A 23963-nucleotide genomic window follows, 5' to 3' on the forward strand; every position below is an offset into this window, starting at 1 on the left:
GGGCTCTTGTAGCAGACTCCTTCCTGGCTTCTCTCCTATCCTGCAGGTGCCCAAATCCCATGCTAGAGTTTTCTGAACACAGCTCATATTTCTCTCACCCCTCCCCTCCTTACCTTACCTGTTCCTCACACCTTTCTTGGCTCAAATGCTCCAAGATGAGCAGTTATGCTAATCCTACTCAGTCATAAGGAACTTGAGGTTGGGGCTTCCTGGTTTACTAGCTCCATCTTCCTAGATAGAAGGCAGCTCTGAATATAGTGTGCACCTCCCATCCCAGGTCAGCAGCAACTTCACAGGCAGCCCCGGCCCCTTGGGAAACACTTGTGCCAGTGAATTGGATGAAAGCCTGTGTGGAGGCTGTTGTTAAGTGGGGACTTTAGTTGATAAAACCAGAGATCACAGTGCAACAGTTGGGACCTGTCGCAAGAACTATCTACCAGTTGGTGCTCCCCAAAAGTGAAGTAAGGAATGCTCCAACAGAGGTTGCAAGGATATGATGTGCTTGATAAGTGGAGGAACTATCACTTCCAAGGTGCCATTCAACTGACTCCTATTTTATTCGATCACCAGAAGGCTGTGTTAGTAAATTCATTTGCCATGAAAATCCGAGGTCCTAATAGGGCTTCAAGTAACTTAGTATAATTTCTATGATAAATATAACATAAAAGCATTTTTGAAATTGGCTTCTAAATTGGTAGCACATATAAAGTAGAAATAATCCATGGATATTTCTAAGGTAATAGAAAGAGGCTCACAGTGATTGATAATGATTAACAGTAACTTGATAGTATTATAGTTAGAAGTAGCCATTGGAGTCGGACTGGGAGTTCTATCTTATCTTGATTCCAGCACTTTGATTAGTGGCTATAAACTTTTTCTGTAAAATGAGGATAACAGTATGTATGTCATAAGGCAACTGTGAGGATTAAATGAAATAATGCCTGCGAAAACACACACCGTGCCAGGAAGGATATAGTAAGCAATCGCTATTAATCGTTAGGAATGCTGTTTAATGGTATTGAAAGCAAAGGAGCTTAATTTCAATATATATCTTTGAATTTGTACAATGGACCATCTGAGGTCTCATTGAAATGTGGCTGCTAAGTTTAACAACTGCTTGCTAAATGGCCTCCTTCCTAGCACCAGCTTCTGGCCCCAAAGATTCAGTATCTGCTGGGCCATTCATGTCCACCCACTGATATCCTCACAGGCCCAGGTTGTGTGACCTGTCACACATGCCCTTACCTCAGGAAGCCAGGCTTCCTAGGAATAGTTTAAACCAAGTCTGTTCAACCCTGTGGGGTGGTATGTATGTATGTATGAATATATTTTTATTGATTTCAGAGAGGAAGGGAGAGAGAAACATCAATGACGAAAGAGAATCATTGATCGGCTGCCTCCTGCAGGCTCCCCACTGGGGATTGAGCCTGCAACCTGGGCATGTGTCCTTGACCAGAATTGATCCCAGGACCCTTCAGTCTGCAGGCCAATGCTCTATCCACTGAGCCAAATCGGCCAGGGCTTGTGGGGGTGGTATTTAAAGGATAGTAGCCCAGTGTAACCTATGTAACTTTTTTTTCAGCCACTTGAATAATTTAGAATTTTGCATATTCCATCTTTCTAGGTATATGATTTTTGAATAAGTGATTCACTGTATCTCAAAACTAGGGTCTATGAAAAATACAGTAAGATCATTCAACTGATTATACTGACTACAAACTAATTTGCAGGAGACGTTGCAGTAAAGATCCTAAAGGTTGTTGACCCCACACCAGAGCAGTTTCAGGCCTTCAGGAATGAGGTGGCTGTCCTGCGGTGAGTAGAAAGCTGGCCTGTCTGGCCCCCCTGGAGTGGCAAGGGTGGGGACTGGTGGTGGTACACAAACCACGGAGTAAGTGGGCCTACATAGTGTAGCCCTGTCTCTGAGGGTCTATGGCTGGGACTGGTGGTTAGTGAGAGTTCACTGTGGAGGCCTGTGGTTCAAACTCCTCCCTTTCAAGTGAAAGGGAATGGAAGGTTTCCTTCCCGCTTATGTGGTTGTCAAACCTATAGAATGAGCAGAACCCCTCCATTGCTTTAGGTCTCTGGGCACACTATACTCAGTAGCCCAGGTTCTGTTTCTTGAGTTTTGGTTTGAGGTAGGGAGAAATAGGTTCCATTTCACATTTATTTTCATGAGCTCTTTCTTATGGCCAAGTTTTCTAATTCTGGATGGCAAACCTTCAGCTTTCAAATCTCTGAGTCACTATTTAGACTTGTAGCAATAAGTTGGATGATGTTGAATTCCACCAATGAGGGCTCCTGCTTACCCCTGTGGGGAGAATCGTGAATGCACAATGATAATGTCCTTTCTACAAACAAGGCCAGCAGTGAGGTGAATCGTGAGTCTTGGTGGGCTCCTTTGACAGCTCAGAACACCAAATGGGTTGTTTGTTTTGCCAGCCACCCAGATTGTAAGTATGGGTGGTGTCAAGAACATACAGGATTTGTTGTCAGTGAGGAAGCAGAGTAGATCTGAATCTGAAACAAGGGACAGTTCATAACCTTCTCTCTTCCCTCCTTCAGCAAAACACGGCACGTGAACATTCTGCTCTTTATGGGGTACATGACGAAGGACAATCTGGCGATTGTGACCCAATGGTGTGAGGGTAGCAGCCTCTACAAACACCTGCATGTCCAAGAGACCAAGTTCCAGATGTTCCAGTTGATTGACATTGCCCGGCAGACGGCTCAGGGAATGGAGTGAGTAGATGGCCTGATGACTACAAAGTCTGAGGTCCAAGCATCAACTTGTCCCTACATCAGGATTAGGAAAATCCTGTTAAGTGATTTCTGTGATATTTTGGCACAGCTGAAAATAAGCCTCTGGTATGGGAATGACACTTTCATGTTCCTTGTCCAAGCTGAGGCCGCTGTGTTGGAACTCAGATTCCGTTTTCAGCCACTGCCCTCGAAGTCCAGCCACCCAGCCTTACAGCTATGGGAGTGGGCATCAGATGTCACTTTTAGGATAATGCTTAAAGGTCATGCTCAGCGCCTCCATTACATACTACCCGTTTGTGTCTCTGTGCTTGACACATTTCTTTGTGAAAGGTGTTTATTCCTTCCATTCTTGGCTAGCCCAGAGCAGTGCTTCTGAAACTTTTCCTCTGAAGTACCTTATGTGGAGGAGCGTGTACTCCTCATACCACCACACAGCTGGGAGCTTAAGCTAAGCTGTGCTTGTAAGTGCTATAGAAAAGCTCATTTTCTACCTTACATTTTAGGAAATAACTAGCACAATTACTTTTTAGGAAAAAATTAAAATTATTATTCACATATCGTCAAATTCACCCCTTTAAAGTGTACAACTCAGTATGTGTGTTTTTTAAAAAATATATTCAGAGTTGTGCAACCATCATTATTAATTTTAGAATATTTTCAAGATATAACGAGATCTTTTGTGTCTGGCTGCTTTCACTGAGCATGTTTTTGAGAGGTTCATCCATATTATAGTATATATCAGTACTTCATTCCTTTCTGTGGCTGAATAATATTCCATTATATGGATATTTGCTGCATTTTATTTGTTAACCAGTTAAGGGGCATTTTGGTTGTGAGAATTACTTTTTGGTTAAAATAGATGCTTAAAGAGTCGCTCCATTTTGCTATAGTCTTTACTTCAGGGTAAGGCACGACGTGGCCCTGCCTGACCATCGCAGGGCCATCCCCGAACGTAGCTCCCCTGGGAGCCAGGCCTTCAGGTGGTTTGCTTCTTAGTAGTAGTTGGAAGCTGCTTTCTAGCCATGCCCCTTACACTGTTTTCCCTTCACAGCTACTTGCATGCAAAGAACATCATCCACAGAGACATGAAATCCAACAGTATCCTTTGGTGGTGGTTTGACTGCTCAGTTGTCAATTTAGGAAAACAGGGAGACTCTCATTTCAAAGTTATCTCAGCAAAAAGTGACCTTGGAAAGATTTCCACAAGAGTGAGATATGTGTTTGGGTTATGCGTGAAATAGGTTTAGTTTTTTTATTATGCTGTTTATTACCAAATTTAACTTGGGGGGGGGGGGGGCTTTTTTGGTCTTGTTTCCCCCCCCCTAGTTTGTGGATAGTGTGTATCTCGTCAGAACATAAATGAAGCCAAATGTAAGATTTTCAGAATTACTACTTATAATTGTGTTTTAAATGTACAGAAATAGTTTCCTTAGAGGTTATTAGAATCAATTCTATCCTTTCTAAGGTTTAATGTGCTTTTGTAGAAATAATGAATTAAGGCATTTTTCACACTTACAGACATGAAATGTAACAATTTCACATCTCCCTCCCTCTCCCACCTTTTCTCTTGGAAAGGAGTGTGACATTACAGCTGTAGTTCTGCTTCTTGGCCATGACAGGCATGACAGTTGTGTTGAGTTTCATTATGGGACATGGCTTATTTGGGGTACATGTATGAGGCATGGAATACTTTTTAGTGGTTTTGGGGGACCAATACATTATGCCATGAAAGCAGATACCAGACCTTAAGGTGGTGTGAATTACTGGGCATCAGCAGATCACAAGGCAGCCTTAAACTGCCTGACTACCCAGAAATGAGGTGAGTTTGGTTCTGATTTTGAAGTCATCAGGTGCTACCTGTTCTAATGAGAAATGTCTTAGGACATTCAGTATTTATTGAGTGATTTGCTATATTGTTATCCACGTGCCATTTGAGGGCAGAACGCTGGGAGAAACGAATGTAACAAATCAGCAGGTCATGCACAGCTCTGAGGCGCACCTGCAGCCTTAAGTCTTGCAGTTTCAGGCACCTACATTATGTGGGAAGGTCACAGGCCAGGGACCTGGCACCTAGATGTGTAAATGGGGAGAAGCAGCAGGGGCTAAACAGCCTTGTTTTGGGCTGGAGCCAAATAATTTTGCACTCCAAGCATTCTTTGCATGCCTCTTGGAAGAAGGGGCATTTCAAAAGTACTTTTTAAAACTTTGGAAACCCTAGCAAATCCAGTGCAGAGCAGGCTTGGGGGCAGATGGGAGGTGGAGAGATGCTGTGCTAGTAAGAACTTTGGTAAGTTTTTCAAAATTAACTTGACCAGTGTTTTGAAACCAGAGTCCTTAACAAGCATTGAGATATATTTCTCCATGAAGGCCTGACGGTAAAAATTGGAGATTTTGGTTTGGCAACAGTGAAGTCGCGCTGGAGTGGTTCTCAGCAGGTTGAACAACCCACCGGCTCTATCCTGTGGATGGTGAGGAGGCATGGCTTCACTAAGAGGGTACAGGGAAGAAGGGGTGCCTTGCAGGTCTGTGTGCAAAATTTAAAGCGTTTCTCCACATTTCCCCAAAGTCCAGGCCACCTCATTGACACTTTCTGTATCAGACAAGACAGCCTGGGGTGAATTTGGGTTTCCTGGAAGAAGCTGGTGATGAGAACCATGCTGAAGCATAGAGCTTGGAGGAGTTAGGTGAAAGGAAGTGCTAGATCCCAGAGACCAGGATTTGAGCTCAAATTAGCCAGCCCCTGAGGGTGTCAGGGGGGCCCTTTAGGGAAGAGCTATAGCGGACAGAGGACAGGACTCTCATACCCAATGGAAGGGATAGTTTGGCCCCGGGTGTGCTGGGTGCAGATGGTGAGGAATCCACTTTGTCCCTGTAGGCCCCCGAGGTGATCCGAATGCAGGATAATAACCCGTTCAGCTTCCAGTCCGATGTCTACTCCTATGGCATTGTGCTGTATGAGCTCATGACAGGGGAGCTCCCTTACTCCCACATCAACAACCGAGACCAGGTACGTGCATTGCCAATAAAGGGCCCAACTTTCTGTGGAAGCTCCTGGGCCTCCTGCCAGTCTGTGCAGCTGGAGAATTGGAAGTTGCTGCTTTCAGTGTTAATCACCCATTCACTCAACTGTTTTCTTTTCCTTAGATCATCTTCATGGTGGGCCGAGGGTATGCCTCCCCAGACCTTAGTAAGCTATACAAGAACTGCCCCAAAGCAATGAAGCGGCTTGTAGCTGACTGTGTGAAGAAAGTTAAGGAAGAGAGGCCTCTATTTCCTCAGGTAAGACTCAGCTCAAAGGTGCTGGACCTGATAAAACAAGCAGTTTTTCATGATGAGGAAGTATGATGGTGGGTTGTTTTTTGAAGCCATTTGTACACCGTAAGTGTCTATAGACGCAAGCTGGTCGACCTTTTTTAATTCAAAGTATCATGGCAGTTAACTGGTTAAACAGGGAAGGGCTGGTGTTCTCCACAAGATGTTACAGGTGGGGTGATAACAGCTTGTGTCTTTGGATTCCTAATTGAAAGCTGCTGCTGTGGAAACGCCAAGGCCCACACCATTTTGTGGCTCTGTTTCAGATCCTGTCTTCCATTGAGCTGCTCCAGCACTCTCTACCGAAAATCAACAGGAGCGCTTCTGAGCCATCCCTGCATCGGGCAGCCCACACCGAGGATATCAATGCCTGCACACTGACCACGTCCCCTAGACTGCCTGTCTTCTAGCTGACTTTGCACCTATACTCAGGCCACCAGGGGAGAAAGGGAAGTCAGCAGGCACCATCTTTCTGCTCCCTTTCTATGGGAGCAGAGTTTGTTTTCAGAGAAGCTGCTGCTAAGGACCTTCTAGACTACTCACAGGGCCTTACTTCATGTTGCCTTCTTTTCTACCCTTTCTGGTCCTGGGAGAAGGAAGCCATTTACAGTGCTGGTTTCTCCTGCTCCCTGCCTGCATCCTCCATGCTCATGAGCTGAGCCTTCTCCAGATTCACCAGTGGCTGCTGATGGCAATATATGATCTGGGACCCTGGCCATCGGCTAGACAAGTACTTTTAGGGCAAGAAAAAGCACTTGGAGGGAAAATGAAGGCAGGCAAACCAGCCATCTTGGGGGGACACGTGGATTTTGAGTATCAGCTCCTATGTGGAATGCTTATCACAGGAAGGACTTTTCTTCAGAGATAGTGGTGAGTGGTGTGGCGCCAAACAGGTAGTTTTGCACATAATGAATGCACCAAACAGCCCAGGACTGTCAAGACCATGGCCGCCTAAAGGAGTCTGCTTTGGTACTATGGAACTTGAGTTTGGGGACCTTCCTTTTTCATGGAGGTCTCCAATGCATTGGGATGGTTTTCCAGAAGAGGTGCCGGCCTACCCCTTCCAAGTCTCCGCTCTCTCAGGGAGCAGTCTTCCATCATGCTGAATTTTGTCTTCCAGGAGCTGCCCCTATGGGGTGGGGCCATTGGCCAGCCTTGTCTCTCAACAGTCATGTCATGTGTATGCAAGGAAGCCAGGAATACAGGTTTTCTTGATGATTTGGGTTTTAATTTTGTTTTTATTGCGCCTGACAAAATACAGTTATCTGATGGTTCCTCAATTATGTTATTTTAATAAAATAAATTAAATGTAGGCTTACTGGCTGTTTCTTCCTTTTAGAGTAATGTTAAGCTCACAGCTTGAACTCTCCATTTGTTCATCCCTTCTGGAACAGGACTCAAGAAGCACGAAATGGGCCCAGAGCCTCTGCTAGGAATGAATTTAATTCAGCCTTTGCCTGTGTTGTCACTAAAGAGTTAACTATAAAAATTATGATAAAGCACTCTAAACTCAGGTAAGAATAGACCTTTTTTTTTCTACCCACACTTTAATACATTTTACAAAATATTTGATATCTATAACTTTATAAAAATAGGTAAATTCAGGCTTAGAGTGAGTTTGTTCTGATTCACAAGATTATGCTCCTTCAATTTAAAATCACAACTGATGATAAAAAGACATGCTTAGGACCACTGATGGGTCTGGACCAGTTTTTTTACAGGTAAGACTGACAGGTTGGGCAGGCGGCACATAAAAAAGCACATGTGTACCACGCCCACAGGGGAGAGCTAAGGACATGTTTCCCTGGAGGCACATGTGCAAGGTTTCCTCCAATTGTGGCCACAACACTAACCAGAAATGAGGGGCTGTACTCCTGATCTATCACCTCGTACTTCCTGCTACTTCAAGAGCCCCCATTACAAGGAAGAAGGTTTATACTTTGCTTACTGACTATATAACAGTGAGACGCCTGCTCTGATCTGGGGGACTAAGGCGTGCAGTGCCCATTTTTTGTTTCTGGAAAAGCCCTGTATAGATCAGGTTTTGACCACACACTAAAGTACTATGGAAATTCACTATAAGGAATCATTTTTAGGGATGAAGAATCCTTTGGTAAGAAAAAGAAATCTGCATTAGGGGCAACTGCAAGTTGATGTAGTTTCTAGGGAGCTAAAGCTCATGAAGGATAGGAGCCAAGTTTGTTTTAAAAGCAATCAATCAAAACTCAGTCTGGCTGTTTAGCTGGTCCCCCCGAGGAGCTTGAGATGTAACTAAGATATCAGCTATAAAAGTAGTGATTCCATATACTTGTTAGGTTAACTTTACATCCTTCACTCTTCTCATGGCTGTAATAATAGAGAATGGATGAGAGCCCAGGTTAAATACAACCCCACTCAAATCCAAGCAACACACTACCTGGGGCTGCAGTAAAGGAAGCTCTGCACACCCTACTTGGGAAAGGCTCTGCTGGCGGAGCCCAAGATGCAGGGGCAACCATCTATCTTCAGGGTTCTGACGACTCCACTCCAGACAGGTGCATGAAGAGGTCCCCAAGCTCTGTCATGTCAACATCTTCAGTGTTGGGGACATGCTGGCTTTCTCGGTTCTCGATGAAATCCCAGAGGCGCACTGAATTGAAGAACTGCAAAAATTGCCAGAAAATATGCCTGGTTACTAAAAATGACAATATGGAGGCTGAATAGCTTATTTTTCTTTTGTCTATTTCTGGTTGCCCTAACTATTAGAGAAAAACTCAGGAGCAGTATCTAGAAATGCCCATAGTAAGTGTGCCTGACTAGAGATGGCAAAGTCCTTACCCTCACGGTGCCTTCAGAACTGAGCTGTTTCCGAGGTTTCTCAGGCTCTGCTAGCCGCCCATCAGGGTAAGCGTGGCGGTAAAGACATTTGCTTCCAAATGGGCAGGTCCCCTTGCCTTGCTCAAAGTACTTACACGCTTTTTTTCTGAAAAACAGAAGAAAAAATTCCAAGATGGTGAGAGAATCTAGGGCCTACAATGCTAGGATTGAGTCAACCTCATGTTACAGGGAGGGAAGCTGAAGTTCAGAGAGGTTGGGATGCTGATTTCCAAGCTGGATAATACTGGTATTCCCACTGTGACATACACCCTCAATACAGAACTTAACCTGCATGGGTACCCCACTGTTTTGTGCCTGCAGTGCTCCAAAAAGGCCACAGGAAATACAGACTTTATTATTCATTCCTCTGGACCAACTGTCATGGGCTCCAAGGTGCTGAGGCTGGGCTACCTGCCTCAGTTTAAGTCCCCAACAGGAGATCCACCCAGGGAACTTTGCTGTCCTCTGGGCCAGCAATGATAGGAGTCGTGTGTGTGTGTGTGTGTGTGTGTGTGTGTGTGTGTAAGGGAAGGAGTGAATTTTAGCAGCTGCCTAAAGTTACAGGTCTCATTACAATTTTCCTTGGTCCCCACCCTCTAGTGTTCTTTAAAATACACAAAATACAGGTATCAAAAGTTAATTTTTTTCCCTATCTTTGCCACAGACCCCTATGTTAAAACATTGCAGATGGATCATGGGAATGCTCGTGTTTTCTGTTCTAAGCCTTGTGGCCAATCACGAGAATTCTTTAAAAAGATATTAGCTTATAAGAACATGTAATAAGTAACGTCAAAATGCAATGGGTATTTAATTTTAAAGCGTGCCTTTAACATTCATGTGAAACGTTTTTTGTACTCGTTCAATAGAAGCTTATCTGGCCACTGGGTAAAGCTAGCAATAAAACGACTGGTCCGCAATGTGTTAAGAACCCCTGCTCCTGAGGGAAACCGCAATCAGAGAATTCCCATTTCTTGTTGCTCAAATGAAATTCTCACAATGATCCTAAGTTAAAGAAGAGGAAGAGAGCCCAATAACCCAGAGGGCTATATGGGGGTGCTGAGGAAGAGAACTTGCAGAATAAAGCCAAATCAGCGCAGAAAGTGTGGGCTGCTGCCAGGGGGCAGCCAGGGTATGTAATGGTGGCAGATGACAAGGGGGACTCCCTGACTCGTGTTTCTCAGCGCAAGACCAGTGGTGAAGGGCCCTTAGACCCTAACACCTCTTCACAGAGGGGAGGGAACTACCTTGCTTGCCTGGGCGCTACTCCCACCAGGCCTGATCCCAGGATAGGCGGCAGGGGAGTCGATTCAAGCAGAGGTGTGTGATGAACCAGACACCTTCCTTGGTCCCCTGCCCCTGAGGTTCTGAGATCTTGAAATGACTGCTCAAGCAGTGTGTTCTTACCAGAGTTAGTTGGACACAGGCTTTAATAAACTCATCTAATTCAAAACTATTCTCTAGTTCCTATTCACAAAATAACTGCTTTTCTTTCTCCAGCCTTTTCTGGTCACCAAGGACAAAAGCCTCCAGATCACTCTCACTCCCTTTGTTCTCAGCACTCATATTCAACTATTACTTCTGCTTAGAGAGCAACTCCCCAATATACCTGTCCTTTCAGTTCCCACACTGTTGAAGCCCTTAGGGGTGCCATCCTCTGGTATCTTCCTGTCAGTCAGTCATTTCTTAACTGGCCTCCCCTCCCACCAGGTTCCAACCTCTACCACAGAGGAGCATCTCCAAATAGTAGGTCACCTGTTTTTCCCCCCTTAGACTTGACTCTAGTCTAGTCTGTCCCCTATTAACCCTGTGGTAGTAGGTCCTCCCAAATCCTTCTACATACCTCTTTCAACCTCAGTGATTACTTCCACTGCTCCCCATCCTGCACCCATGTCATTCTGTGCACCCACCCCCAACCTTCTAACACAAACGGAGAGGCTATTCATACTTCAGGTGTCTCTGACACTCCTCTCCAGGTGCATCCTCTTGTGACATATGGCTTGGGCCTCTCATGAAGAATTTATCACCAGAAAACCTGTATCATAGTTGCCCTTTTGCAATTTTCCATGACATTATATTTACTAACCTATTCCATAGCCCCCACTGGTGTTACCTTGAAGGTGCCTGGTATGTAGTGGGTACTCAGTGTTTGTGGAATGCATAAAAACACTGATATCAATGGAAACTGAGGCCAGGAAAGATCCAAACAACAATAATGAGAATTTCTGAACAATTCCAGCAGACCTCCTTCCTACCCTCTGCCTTGCCACTCCTGCCCTCTGGTGGACACATGATAACATCACATGAGGAAAAAACCAAGCCTTTAGTAATTAATGTACAACTTAAAAAGGAACCTTTAGCCCTGGCCGGTTAGGCTCAGTGGACAGACCTGCGGACCCCAAAGGATCCTGGGTTCGATTCTAGTCACGGGCACATGCCTGGGTCCCAGGCTCGATCCCCACTAGGAGGCGTGCAGGAGGCAGCCGATCCATGATTCTCTCTCATTGATGTTTCTATCTCCCTCTCTCTTCCGCTCTGAAATCAATAAAAACATTAAAAAAAAAAAAAAAAGGAACCTATAGGTAACATAGTTTTGCTTTTAGTAAGCTTCTAGACCTGGCCCTCTTGCAGATATCTAGAAACAAACATTTTTAAAAACCCTGAAAGTACTGGAGGATGAACAGCAGCAGGAGGATTCTCTAAGAGATTAGACACCAAGAAGAAGGGCAAAGAGGTGAGTTATCTTTATAGAAAAAATAGCTTTTAGCCAAGAGCAGGCCACAATTGGGTGTGTCTATGAAGGGTGGCTAAAACTGCCATGGAAAAATCCAGTCCTTCTGGCCTGAAGAAACAAAAGATAACTGGAAGAAACCAGAAACAAAAAAATAAGGTAGAGAAAATATTTAGTAGCCAAACTTTTCTAAATTTGGTGAATGACAAAAACGTATAGATTCAGAGAACAACGAGCAGCATAATATGAAGAAAAGGACTCCTACATAAAATATATAACTGCTGAAACCCAGGGGAAAACATTGAAAGAAATCCTAGAGAAATAATATGATCTGAATTACCACTGACTTAGAAACTACAGGGGGCAATAAGCTCCTGAACACTGGTCTTGCCAGTAATCTTTTTGGATTTGGTACCAAAAGCAAAGGCAACAAAAGCAAAAAATAAACAAGTGGGGTTACCTCAAACTAAAAGCTTCTGCACAGCAAAGGAAACCAACAAAATGAAAAGGCAATATTTATAAATCATATCTGCTAAGGGTTATATCCAGAATATATAAAGAACAAATATAACTCAGCAGCAACAAGAACAATCCATTTAAAAATGGGCATAAAGGGGGGAAGGGATGAACCAAAGAACTTACATGCATATATGCATAACCCATGGATACAGACAATACAGTGTGGTGAAGGCCTGAGGGTGGAGGGAGGTGTATAGGAGCGGGATGGAGGGGACCAATGAGGACCAGCCAATCTGTGGTTCTCTCCCTTTCTAAAATTAAACAATAAATAAATAAAAAGTATTGTTTGTTTTAAAAAGAGAGAGATAGGAACATCAATGATGAGAGAGAACATTGATTGGCTGCCTCCTTCATGCCTATTTAGCCCCACACTGGGGATTGAGCCAGCAACCCACGCATGGACTCTGACCAGGAATCGAACTGTGACCTCCTGGTTCATAGGTAGATGCTCAACCACTGAGCCATACCGGCCAGGCTGTAATACTTTCAACAATAAAGACAAAACATTCTTGTTACTACTTAAAGTACTAGTCTAATTATGACTTTTTAAAAAATATATATTTTTTATTGATTTTTTACAGAGAGGAAGGGAGAGGGGCAGAGAGAAACATCGATGAGAGAGAAACATCGATCAGCTGCCTCCTGCACACCTCCTACTGGGAATGTGCCCGCAACCAAGGTACATGCCCTTGACCGAAATCGAACCTGGGACCCTTCAGTCCACAGGCTGACGCTCTATCCACTGAACCAAACCGGCTAGGGCTAATTATGACTTTTTAAAGATAGATAGATTTTTATAAGTGCTTTGCTCTTGGGGAGAGAAAAGCAATGTCCTATGTACTTTATTTTTTTATGAAGCCATTTCATTTATTAATGAAGTTAGATCAGAACATACAAGTGAAAATAAATATCTAATAAACATAGTTATATCTGACTTCATGAGGATATCATGAGTGAAATAAAGATTTTGGAGTCAACATGTAACTATGTACTTCTTTTTTGAAACTGCAACTAAAGTCATATTAACTTGGGGGAAAAAATAAAAATGGGCAGAGGAGCTAAATAGACATTTCCCCAAAGAAGACATACAAATGGCCAACAGGTCCATGAACAGATGCTTGCACATTGCTAATCAGCAAAATACAAATCAAAATCACAATAAGATATCACCTCACACCTGTTAGAAGAGACATCGGCCCTGGCAGGCATGGCTTAGTGGTCAGAGCATCAGCCTGCGGACTGAAGGATTGTGGGTTCGATTTCTGGTCAAGGGCCTATACCTGGGTTGCAGGTTTGTTTCCCAGCCCCAGTTGCATGTGTGTGGAAGGCAGCCAATCAATGTGTCTCTCTCACATCAATGTTTCACCCACCCCCACTTTACTCCCTCCCTTCAACTCTATTAAAAAAAAAATCAATGGAAAAAAATATGCTCCGGTGATATAATCACAAATAAAAAGTCAACCTCAGCTTAAAAACAAGTCCACTGCATCATGGCTTTGCTCATCTCTGCATCTGCAAAGCCTAGCATGATGCCTGAGAGAAGGAAGAGATTCTGAGTGGCCGCAGGCTCCCAAGACCACATTCTCAGGGGGAAAGGGGAGGCTCTGCAGGCGATGGCAAAGACCAAAACAAGAACCAAGGCAGACATCAGGATCATGCCCAAACCCAAAGCACTTACCCCATTCCTTGTTTGAAAGCTTCAATCAATTCGTTCTTCTTATTCTGATCTTCTACCCAATACACACTTGGAATGACAAACTCTGATATCACCCGGCATTCTGGACAAGATCTGAAATAAGAATCAGTTTAGTATGGAACAGATTAGGTTACAAATCCTGTGTACACTACACTCTAACCCCTTGCTCAAATGCATGACCATTCCAGATGTTTCCTAACCAACATATTTACTATTAAAAACATGTTTTTCTCAACAATGAAAAGACCAATTTTAAAGTGGGCAAAGGATTTGAGTAAGCATTTTGGAGAAATGCTGAGAAAGCAGAGAAAAAGATGCACAATATCCTTAGTTATCAGGGAAATGTAAAAGCCACAATAAAATTACTTCACACCTACTAGAATAGCTAAAATCAGAAATAAAGACAATAACAAGTATTAATGAGTATGTGGAGAAACTGGAATTCTCGTACATTGCTGGTAGAATGTAAAATGGGTCAGCCACTTTGGAAAATAGTCTGGCAGTTCTGAAAATGTTAAATATAGTTACCATATGACCCAACTACTCTACTAGGTATCTACCCAAGAAAAATGCTAAATATAGTTACCATATGACCCAACTACTCTACTAGGTATCTACCCAAGAAAAATGTTAAATATAGTTACCATATTACCCAACTACTTTACTTCTAGGTATCTACCCAAGAAAAATGAAAACATGTATCCATAAAAAAACTTGTATACAAATATTCATAGCAGCACCACTCACAATAACAAGAAGATGGAAACAACCCAATGCCCATCAACTGATGAATAGATAAACAAAATGTGGATATCCATACAAAGAGATATTTGGCCATAAAAAGGAATGAAGCACTGATACATGCTATAACATGGTTAAACTCTAAAAACACCATGCTAAGTGTAAGAGTTAGCCAGATACAAAAAGGCTAAATAGTAGAAGACTCCATTTATTTGAAATGTCTAGGATAGTTCCACAAGACAGAAAGTAAAGTAGTGGTTGCCAGGGCCTGGGAGTAGGGAGGGGATGGGCAATGACTACAAATAGAGGTTTCTTTTTGAGATAGTAAAATATTCTAAAACTAGATTGTAGTAATTAATGATTGTACAAACTCTGTGAATATACTATAAACACTAAGTTGTATACTTTGTCTCAATAAAGCTATTATTTTACCACACAAATGTGTGTAAATTTAGGCAAGTTATTTGAGCTCATACCTGTTTGCTCATCTGTAAAATGAGGAATATTGTAGGGTCTCTGAGAGAAGTATAAGTTAGTGTGTGAAGAATTTTTAAAACAGTCCACAGCATGCAGTGACTTCTCAATGAGTTAGCTCTCCCCCGCACCACTGTAGAATGTAAGAATCCTGTGTTGTTATATGTCAACTAGAGGCCCGGTGCACAAAAATTTGTGTACTCAGGGGGTCCCTCAGCCCGGCCTATGCCCTCTTGCAGTGTGGGACCCCTCGGAGGATGTCCACCCCAGTGGGGACCCTCACCCCATGGAGGTTTGGCCAGTCTGGGTGAGGGGCTGATGGCTGTTTTCAGGCTGGCCACCCCCCCGATTAGGGTGGGGGGCTCCCCACTGGGGTGCATGGCCAGTCTGGGTGAGGGGCTGAGGGCCATTTTCAGGCTGGCCAAGCACCCTGGCGACGTAAGCTCCCAGCCTCTCCTTTTTTTCTTTTATTTTTTTTATTCTGGGATTTATTTACCTTCTATAATTGCAACTTTGTTGCCTTTAGCGGAGGCTTGCGGAAAGCTTGGCTTCCTCCATCGCCAGGGGCAACCCACTCCTGCTCGCTCCAGCTCCGTGGCCACAGCTGGCTGAAAGCAGGTATCTGGGGTTTGTTTACCTTCTATAATTGAAACTTTGTTGCTTTGAGTGGAGCTCAGAGCCGGGCTGCAGTAGGCGGGGAACCTTGGCTTTCTCCATCACTAGAGCAAGCAAGCTTCCTGCTCACTCCAGCTCCGTGGCTGCCGGCCGCCATCTTGGTTGGGTTAATTTGCATATAGTCGCTCTGATTGGCTGGTGGAATGGCTTAAGGCATAGCGAAAGTACGGTCAACTTGCATGTTTGTCTTTTATTAGTATAGTATTATAGCTCAATACTGGCTTCATGGAGCACGTCATGTTTGTCAGACATGTTTTACATGCATTATTCCATTTAATCATCAAATAACCCTATTCTACAGATGGAAAAAATGAAGCTTAAAAAAGGCAATTGGGGGAAAAAAAAGGCAATTGGCCTAAGGGCAGCCCCCTGTAACTGTTAGTGCTGAGCTCAAACAGGCATTGCCATTAACCTCACACAGATGATCCCTGCTGCGTGTCCCTCCAATGCCCTGAAGCTTGGTGGGAATTGTTACCACATATCAAAGGAAAAGGCACGTGGGCTCAGGAAGGGTAGTGATGTGCCCAAGTTCACACACCCGGGGCCAGCACTCACAATTTATCCTCTGCATTGAAATGCCTTTGGAAGACATAGGAGGGCTTAAGAGTGGATGGAAGAAGATTCCAGATCAAACCCCCCCTGCTCCCCCCCCCCCCCCATTTCTACAGCTGAGACTCATTACTGTACTTACTTAATGATTGGGTTCTCGAACTGCTTGGCACACCTCCACTGTCGGATACAGGACAAGCAGTACGTGTGATTGCAGTTGGAGAGAATCCCAAATCTCCTCTCAGAGGCAGACGCCTTCTCGAGGATCACTTCCATGCAGATACTGCACATTTTGTCCTGACTTGCCTGGAAGGCGAAGGCCTTTTCCATCTCGTGTTCAAATGTTGACATGCAGATCTGAAGTACAGAGAGAGGAGGGAAACCTTAGGTTCTGGGCTGCTGAGTAGCGGGGAGAGCCAGGGGGCAGCTGCCAGCCACACCGCCACAATTGAGACCAGGAAGGAACACAGACTGGCTGTTTTATGCAGGGTACAGCAATCCCTGGATTCAGGATACAGCACTCTCAGAACACAAAAAGGACTTCAAGCTATCACTGGCCCAGCCCCTTGCTTTCCTAGCATGATATGGTCACTTCCAATTTAGAGCTGAGGCCATGGATGTCCCAAAGGTTAGAGCACCAGTGTGGGACCACAGAGTTCACAAGAACCGGGACCCTGGTCTCCTTGCTCCTCTGAACCAGCCTTCCCCACACCAATACCAGAAACGCTAAATAATCCTTAACTTGAAATATCAGGCTGGCAGTACAGAGTCAGAGGTAAGCAGCACCACTTCTCAAGAGAATAAATTACTTAATGAATTCATTTATTCAGTAAGCAGGTGACTTACAGTACTGTGTATCAGGCATTACAGTCTGAAAAGAGTACAAAGACCGAGGCTCTGCCCTTCGGTGCTCACAGTGGACACAGATGTGAGATAAATCAACGTGCACAGCACAAAGACCTCAGCACACCTGGGGAAGCTCTAATTCTGCACTCATTTGAACACCTCTGGGAAGACAATGGAGAGTGGCAGACACAACCTCCACATACAGGGAGCTCCTACTCAGGGGTTCTACACCACAGCTGTGGGCTCCTCCCCTTCTCTCTCACCCATCTTCAGAGCCCTGAACCAAGCACAGGGCACACTGTGAGGCAGTGCCTCCTACACTGGCACCTAATGACCCTTCCAACACTTGGCTCCTCAAATTCTATGATTTGGGCTCCTCAAATTTTTCAGAATTCAGCCTGGCTAGATTGTAGCCACAATGCTATGTAAACCTAGGGAGGAAGAGTGTGTATGTGTTATGTGTGTGACAGACACACACTAGGCTCCTGAGGCTAGATTTATTTTTCTGAACTTTGCATAGCTTTATGCTTCTGAGGTTTCTCCTTTTCCCTTTATTCTAAATAATCAAGAATTGTCAATTGACAATAGAAAAAGGACTTGAAAATAGGGTGTAAACATGCCAGGTACAAAATACAGGTATTATTGGCAGTCAGATGCTTGCAGAAATACCAACAATTTTGTCACATAGTGCATTTCAAATTTCTTAAAATGAGTTCATACAGTCTTGTAACTTTACCTTCTCATGAGCTTTCCTTTGCTCTGGGTCGAAGGGATGCAGGACTTGCAGCCTACAGATTTCACACATTTCCCCATGCAGGTAGACACAAGCATCCCCAAAGCGGCACTCCCCGGCGGCTGCATAGGGGCATAGCTGCTCCTCGCTGCTGTAGGAGCTGCTGGCTTCTAAGTAATCAAGGCCACTCCTTATTGCATCAAGGTAGGAATTCGGCTTCATCTCTGGGCTACTCTGGGCATCACTGCCTCCTGGATTACTCACCACACTTGGGCAAGCCTTTTCTTCATCCATGCCAGAGAGATCTTAATACAAAACACACAGCATACATATAAATGAAAACTGGCCCAGCCATTCTGGTAAGCAGCTAGTCAAAACCTAACAGATTAAACAACTCTGACCTTGGGAATTTCACTCTTGGAACATATAGGAAAAAACAGGCCAAGAGGGAAAAAATAAAAGGAACAGCATAAAATGTTCATAGTGACATTAACTTAAAAGCATAGTTAGCAACACAGGGAAACAGACCATGATGTATTTATACAAAAGAACACTAAAGTTGCTATTTAAAAATAGCAAGTATAGAAATGTCAACATTTGGACCAGTTAATATGAAAATATATGTATCAATGTGTGTGTGTGTGTCTCAAAAGGAATTTAGAATGTGGTCAATAGAATACAGTGTTTTCCTTTATACCAGTCAAGTTATGTATCATTTTAAAGTGAATTAGAAGTAATGAAAACCTGGAGTGAGTCTTAGGGTCCTGGGGTCAATGTGAAATTTGTCCTATGGCCTCCCCCTCTCACACCTGGAGCCCTTCCCTTCCCCTTACACACACTCTTGCCTTTTTAGAGGGGACATATTGAACTGGATCACTTATTTGTTTGCTTAGGATGGAATCTGCCTATCTTAAAATCACACAATTCTGAGATCTAGAAATCCCTTCACCAGATGAGGACCAGCCAACAAAAACAACTTTTATGATTTTTAGCTTTCTTCCTGCCCAAATCCTGTTCCAGGGTACAGACCACTCCCCAAATCCCAACATACTATTCTTATTACTAAAAGTGCAACCTAAAATGGCAAACACTGGCTCAGCATAAAAACTATGTACTGACCTAGAGGTAAAATAGTGATACATGCTCTTTATCAAAACATGTAGCTTTGAAATGAACAGTTTGGTGCTCCTCAGAACTGGGCAACAACCCTATGCAGACGGTAGTTACAACCTGACAAAAAAGTCACTGTTTATATTTTGCCAAACTCAGGGCCCAGCCCAGCCTTGGGCACAAGGCCAAATGCACCATCTGAATATTCTGCAGCCAAATGAAGCCCGTTCTCAGGACAGATCTGGTGACTGCATTCAGACAGTTGGAGGGGTATTAGGTTAGCAACTCTCTTGTCAAGAGAAGACCAGAAAGGAATATGAAAAACAAGACAAGACTGCTTTTCAAAAAGAGACAACAAAAGGATTCTGCTCACTCACTTCGGTCTCTAAGTACCAATGTTCTTTTCTCACGTTTCCCAGGCTCATGTAAGTTAGTTTTCACAATAGGTGCAGTGAGGTCGGAAGGAGGGTGAGGACTGTGGAAGCCCGGGGAGGGCACACTGTGGGGCATGGAGCCCACAGCACCACCAGCTGCAGCAGAGGGCCTTGTGTGATCATATCTAAACAAAACACACAGCAGATGCATTACAGACACACTACAAGCACATGTCTCCCACACTGCCCAGACGTAGAATGTCCTTCCTTCTGCTCCATTTGCAGAGGTGGAGAATGAAACAATCTCTCCCCATATTTTAACTGATAAAAGGATTATCAATTTAAAAAACTGCCTGGCAGTTCAGAGTGAGTAGAAAGTTCACTTGTGTCTTTGTAGGACATGAGTGGGGCAGACATATTGCCTCAGACCACAAAAAGAAACCCTGAAAATTCCAGACAGATGTTGAACTGAAATTTCCAATCCAGTGTTCTTTTGGGCAGGAGTCCCCACAATGTTAATAATGGCCAGTGTAACAGCTGGAGACCAGCCTTCCTGACTGTCTCTCTGGGGCACCACTGGCAGGGGTAGGGTAAGGTGGGCCAACTTCCATTATCACATAGGCAGCCAGAAGAAGGACTCAAGGGAGCTTTGCAACCCGGGAAAAAACAGAGCAGCTCTTCATTAGGAAAGGACAGGAACAGGTTTTTGGAGTATTTCCTCGTTTAAAAGTTACAAAGTTGCCTACATATGTCAGTGGTAAAAAGAAAACTCTATGCACATAATTGTTCATAGCAAAAAACTGGAAGCCATTTAAATTTCTAATGGAGTCACAGTTAATAAAATGGTCTGTTAACATTATGTAACATTATAAAATAGCAGCACAGAAAAATGCTTATGACATGTTAAGTAGGGGGGAAAAGCAAGATATAAAATTTTATATATACCATCAGTGCAATTTTGTAACTAGAGACTTATAAAAATAAGGCCTGAAAAGTGATTCTGAAAAAATTAATTCTGGGGTACTGAAATTGAGGTTTCAAAACTACTTGCCATACTTTTTGTAAAGTTGTCATATTACTTTTAAATTTAAAATTTCCCCTCAAGATCCATGTTCCAAATGAAGGATCTGAATCCCAGATAATATTTAACTCAGTATAACAATTGGGGTAGTGGCGGGGTTCTTGCCTGCAACGAGTTCCATAGGCACAGTAGCCCTTCTGATAGTACTTGCAGATGGTGGATGGCTTGCTGTTTGCCAAGTCATGTGAGAACAGGCATTGGTTTCCTTCCCGACACACACCATGCATAAAATACCTGAAGAGACAAGCAGAGGCATAAAACTTTTAGAAGCATACTTTGCAGTATAAAATCACCATATTTTATAACCTAGCATACAAATAACTCTTGTGCATATATTATGTTATCAAGACTATATTTGGCACTGGAGATATATTTCCTTGTTCCTAAGACATAGTGATTTTTAGATGTACCACAAGTAATTAAAGGAAGAAAAATGACCCCATAATTTTCCCTTTTTTTAAATATATTTTTTATTGATTTCAGAGAGGAAGGAAGAGGGAGAGATAGAAACATTAATGATGAGAGAGAATCATTGATTGGCTGCCTCCTGCAAGCCCCCCCACTGGGGATTGAGCCCACAATCCAGGCGTGTCCTTGACCAGAATCGAATCTGGGACCTTTCAGTTTGCAGGCCGATACTCTATCCACTGAGCCAAACCGGCTAGGGCCATAATTTTCTATTTTAAGATATATCTTCTTGATTTGAGTTACATGTGTAAAATATGCACCTCATACTTGAGGAAATACGGCTCCTTCTTTCTCATGGAGCTTACAGGGTATGGTTATAATGGAGTCAAAGAGACCTGGGCCCAAGATCCAGCCTGCCACCTATAAGCAAGTCACAAAATCAGCTTCCCTGGGCCTTGCTATCTTTATCTATAAAATGAAAGTCATACTACCCACTTTACTGGGTTGTGGTGAGCATCAAAAGATATATATATCCTATCCTACATAATAAAAGCCTAATATGCAAACTGACCAAACAACCAGTGGAACAACCAGTCGCTATGACGTGCACTGACCACCAAGGGGCAGACGCTCAATGCAGGACTGCCCGCAGCCCACAGACCCCAGGCCAGCCAAGGTGGGTGCCAGCGGGGGCCCCCTGATCACCCCGCCGGTCGCCCCACAGATGGGCCCTGATTGTCGGCCAGACCTAGGGACCCAACCCATGCCCAAATTTCATGCATCAGGCCTCTAGTATATATAATGCCTTCAGGGCCAGAATTAGACATCACAGTGGAATATATATGAATGTTCCACTGTGATATCTAATTCTGGCCCTGAAGGCATTTGTATTCTCTCCAGCCAGAGCAGAGAAACATGACTGAATACTCAGAGTGAACAGTAAAGAGACCCCAGAGAGGCACACCTGATATTAAGGTTAATAAGTCCTAAAGTAAAGACTATTTTAGATATACCCTATATAGGAAATAACTTTGTCAGCCAAAACACACATTAATACTCTTTGAAAGAAGACAAAATCCAAATGCTCAAAAACACAAATATTTGGCATCCAATCAAAAATTGACATGCCAAAAAGCAGGCAAAAATGCAACCCAAAACTAGGAGAAAAATTAGTCAGTAATAGGAATGACAGATGATGGAATCAGAGGACAAAGATTTTTTTTTATGAACAGCTATTATAAATATGCTCAATATGCTGAAGGATCCAAAGGAAAACATGACCGCTCAGTGGGGGGCGGGGCCTACGAGTGGGTGGCGCCAGGCCAGCCAAGTGAATGCCAGCAGGCAGAGGGAGGGGATGACAATCAGGGCGGTGGTGGCAACCGGTAGCTGCAGAGGGGCGATGGGGGGCGGGGCCAGAGCTGCCCCCTGGTGGTCAGTGCACTCCCACAGGGGGAGCGTCACTCAGCCACAAGGCGGGCTGACGGCTGGCCAGCAACAGTGGCAGTGGCGGAGCCTCTCCCGCCTCCGCAGCAATGCTAAGAACGTCCAACTGATGGCTTAGGTCCACTTCCCATGGGCCTAAGCCACAGTCGAACATGCCCCAAGGGCTCTTGGACTGCGAGAGGGCGCAGGCCAGGCTGAGGGACGCCCCCTACCCCCAAGTGTGCACCGGGCCTCTAGTATAATATAAAGAGAAATACATCAAAGAGCTGCTTTCAGACATGGACAAAAGGCAACATAATACTGGACCTTGAGAGAAGGGACACAGGGGAGGTGAGCCCGTTCAGTGTGGCTTACTGCCTGGAGGCATATTCTGGACCTTGGTGCAGGGAGGGGAACCCCAAGTAAAGCACAGCAATCTTGCCAAGGGGAAAAGACAGAGTTTGGAGTTCAAGGAAGGTGACCGAAGCTTTCTGAAGAGCCCATTAATCAGAATCATGCGTACATGATTAACTGACTCCTGATAGAGACTTACCAATAAACCAAAAGTTTCAGGCAAGAAACCGTATGAATGTAAGCAGTGTGGTAAAACTTTCAGTTCTCATCTAGGTTTCCAATCACATGAAAGAACTCACACTGGAGAGAAACCCTATGAATGTAAACAATGTGGTAAAACCTACAGAGAACAGTTACTTAAAAACACATAAAATAATTTATACTGGAGAGAAAACCTTAGAACGTAAAGAATGTGGGAAAGGCTTCAGATATTATCAAAGTTTTCCAACATATGAATCACAGTGGAGAGAAGCCATATAAATAAAAAATGTAATGAAGCATTTAGGTATCCCAGTGATCTTCAAAAACATAAAAGAAATCTCACTGGAGAGAAAACCTTTGAATATAAAAAAAGTGGTAAAGCCTACAGAGATCCCAGCTCCTTACAAACACATGAAATAACCCATATTGGAGAGAAACCCTATGAATGTAAGGAATGTGGGAAAACTTTCATTTATCACACAACTTTTCGAAGATATGTAACAATGCACATATAAAATTGCAGAATTGGGGAAAGGCTTTGGTTATCCCAGTTTCTTTTGAACACATGAAAGGACTTACTGCATAAAACCTCTTGAATATGAACTAGAATTGGCTCACACCATTACATGTGAAGACTCCCATGGAAAAGAAAGAGAAATGTAAGTAATATGAGAATGCCTAGTAGAAATTAATTCATGTATATACAGGGTCTGGCAAAAGTAGGTTTACAGTTGTTCATATGGAAAATAAAACAATAACTAATAAATAATAACAATAAACTGTTTCAAGTACTCACAACTGTAAACCTACTTCTGCCCCATCCTGTATATCACGCACTAGGAATATAAAAGACTACCAAAAAGGTCACTAGGAAAATCCAAATACCAAACTCTCCTTTTAAAATGGCCCCTTAACACAAAACAAATAAAACATTATAAAAAGATATTCAACCTAACTTCATATAAAAAATATACTTCAGTTCACCCATATACCTAACAGGCATCTAAATGGAGAGAAAATATTATTAAACACTTGAGGCCCGGTGCACAAATTTTGTGCACCAGGGGTGGGGTGGGGGGTACCCTCAGCCCCAGCCTGCACCCTCTCCAATCTGGACC

At 43.6% G+C, this 23963-nt stretch overlaps 2 protein-coding genes across 10 annotated transcripts in view; one reads left to right on the forward strand and one right to left on the reverse strand.

Moving 5' to 3' along the window:
• Positions 1-7387, forward strand: part of RAF1 (Raf-1 proto-oncogene, serine/threonine kinase) — a 75215-nt gene extending 67828 nt beyond the window's left edge. For 6 of the 7 annotated variants that reach the window (XM_006083822.3, XM_023749642.1, XM_023749641.1 and 3 more), the window contains 7 exons: positions 1731-1815; positions 2566-2742; positions 3815-3861; positions 5113-5231; positions 5639-5770; positions 5908-6042; positions 6342-7387. In XM_006083822.3, coding sequence (XP_006083884.1) covers positions 1731-1815; positions 2566-2742; positions 3815-3861; positions 5113-5231; positions 5639-5770; positions 5908-6042; positions 6342-6485 — 839 coding nt within the window. In that variant the 3' untranslated portion in view covers positions 6486-7387. The remainder of the gene's footprint in view (positions 1-1730; positions 1816-2565; positions 2743-3814; positions 3862-5112; positions 5232-5638; positions 5771-5907; positions 6043-6341) is intronic. The other variant, XM_023749644.1, reaches the window with a different exon arrangement.
• Positions 1-23963, reverse strand: part of MKRN2 (makorin ring finger protein 2) — a 42268-nt gene that overhangs the window by 5381 nt on the left and 12924 nt on the right. Inside the window, exons 2-8 of one of the 3 annotated variants that reach the window (XR_002828000.1) lie at positions 20563-20691; positions 19380-19561; positions 17896-18197; positions 16456-16670; positions 13857-13967; positions 8893-9037; positions 8492-8717 (exon numbers count right to left, since the gene is read on the reverse strand). Coding sequence is in view for 2 of the 3 variants with exons in the window: in XM_006083820.3 (XP_006083882.1) it covers positions 8580-8717; positions 8893-9037; positions 13857-13967; positions 16456-16670; positions 17896-18197; positions 19380-19561; positions 20563-20691 (1222 nt within the window). In the remaining variant the exon portion in view is untranslated. Of the gene's footprint in view, positions 1-7281; positions 8718-8892; positions 9038-13856; positions 13968-16455; positions 16671-17895; positions 18198-19379; positions 19562-20562; positions 20692-23963 lie in introns of those variants that run through there. The other 2 variants (XM_006083820.3, XM_023749647.1) reach the window with 2 other exon arrangements.

Source organism: Myotis lucifugus, unplaced genomic scaffold, assembly GCF_000147115.1.
Source record: "Myotis lucifugus unplaced genomic scaffold, Myoluc2.0 scaffold_8, whole genome shotgun sequence".
In the NCBI taxonomy this organism is placed as follows: domain Eukaryota; kingdom Metazoa; phylum Chordata; class Mammalia; order Chiroptera; family Vespertilionidae; genus Myotis; species Myotis lucifugus.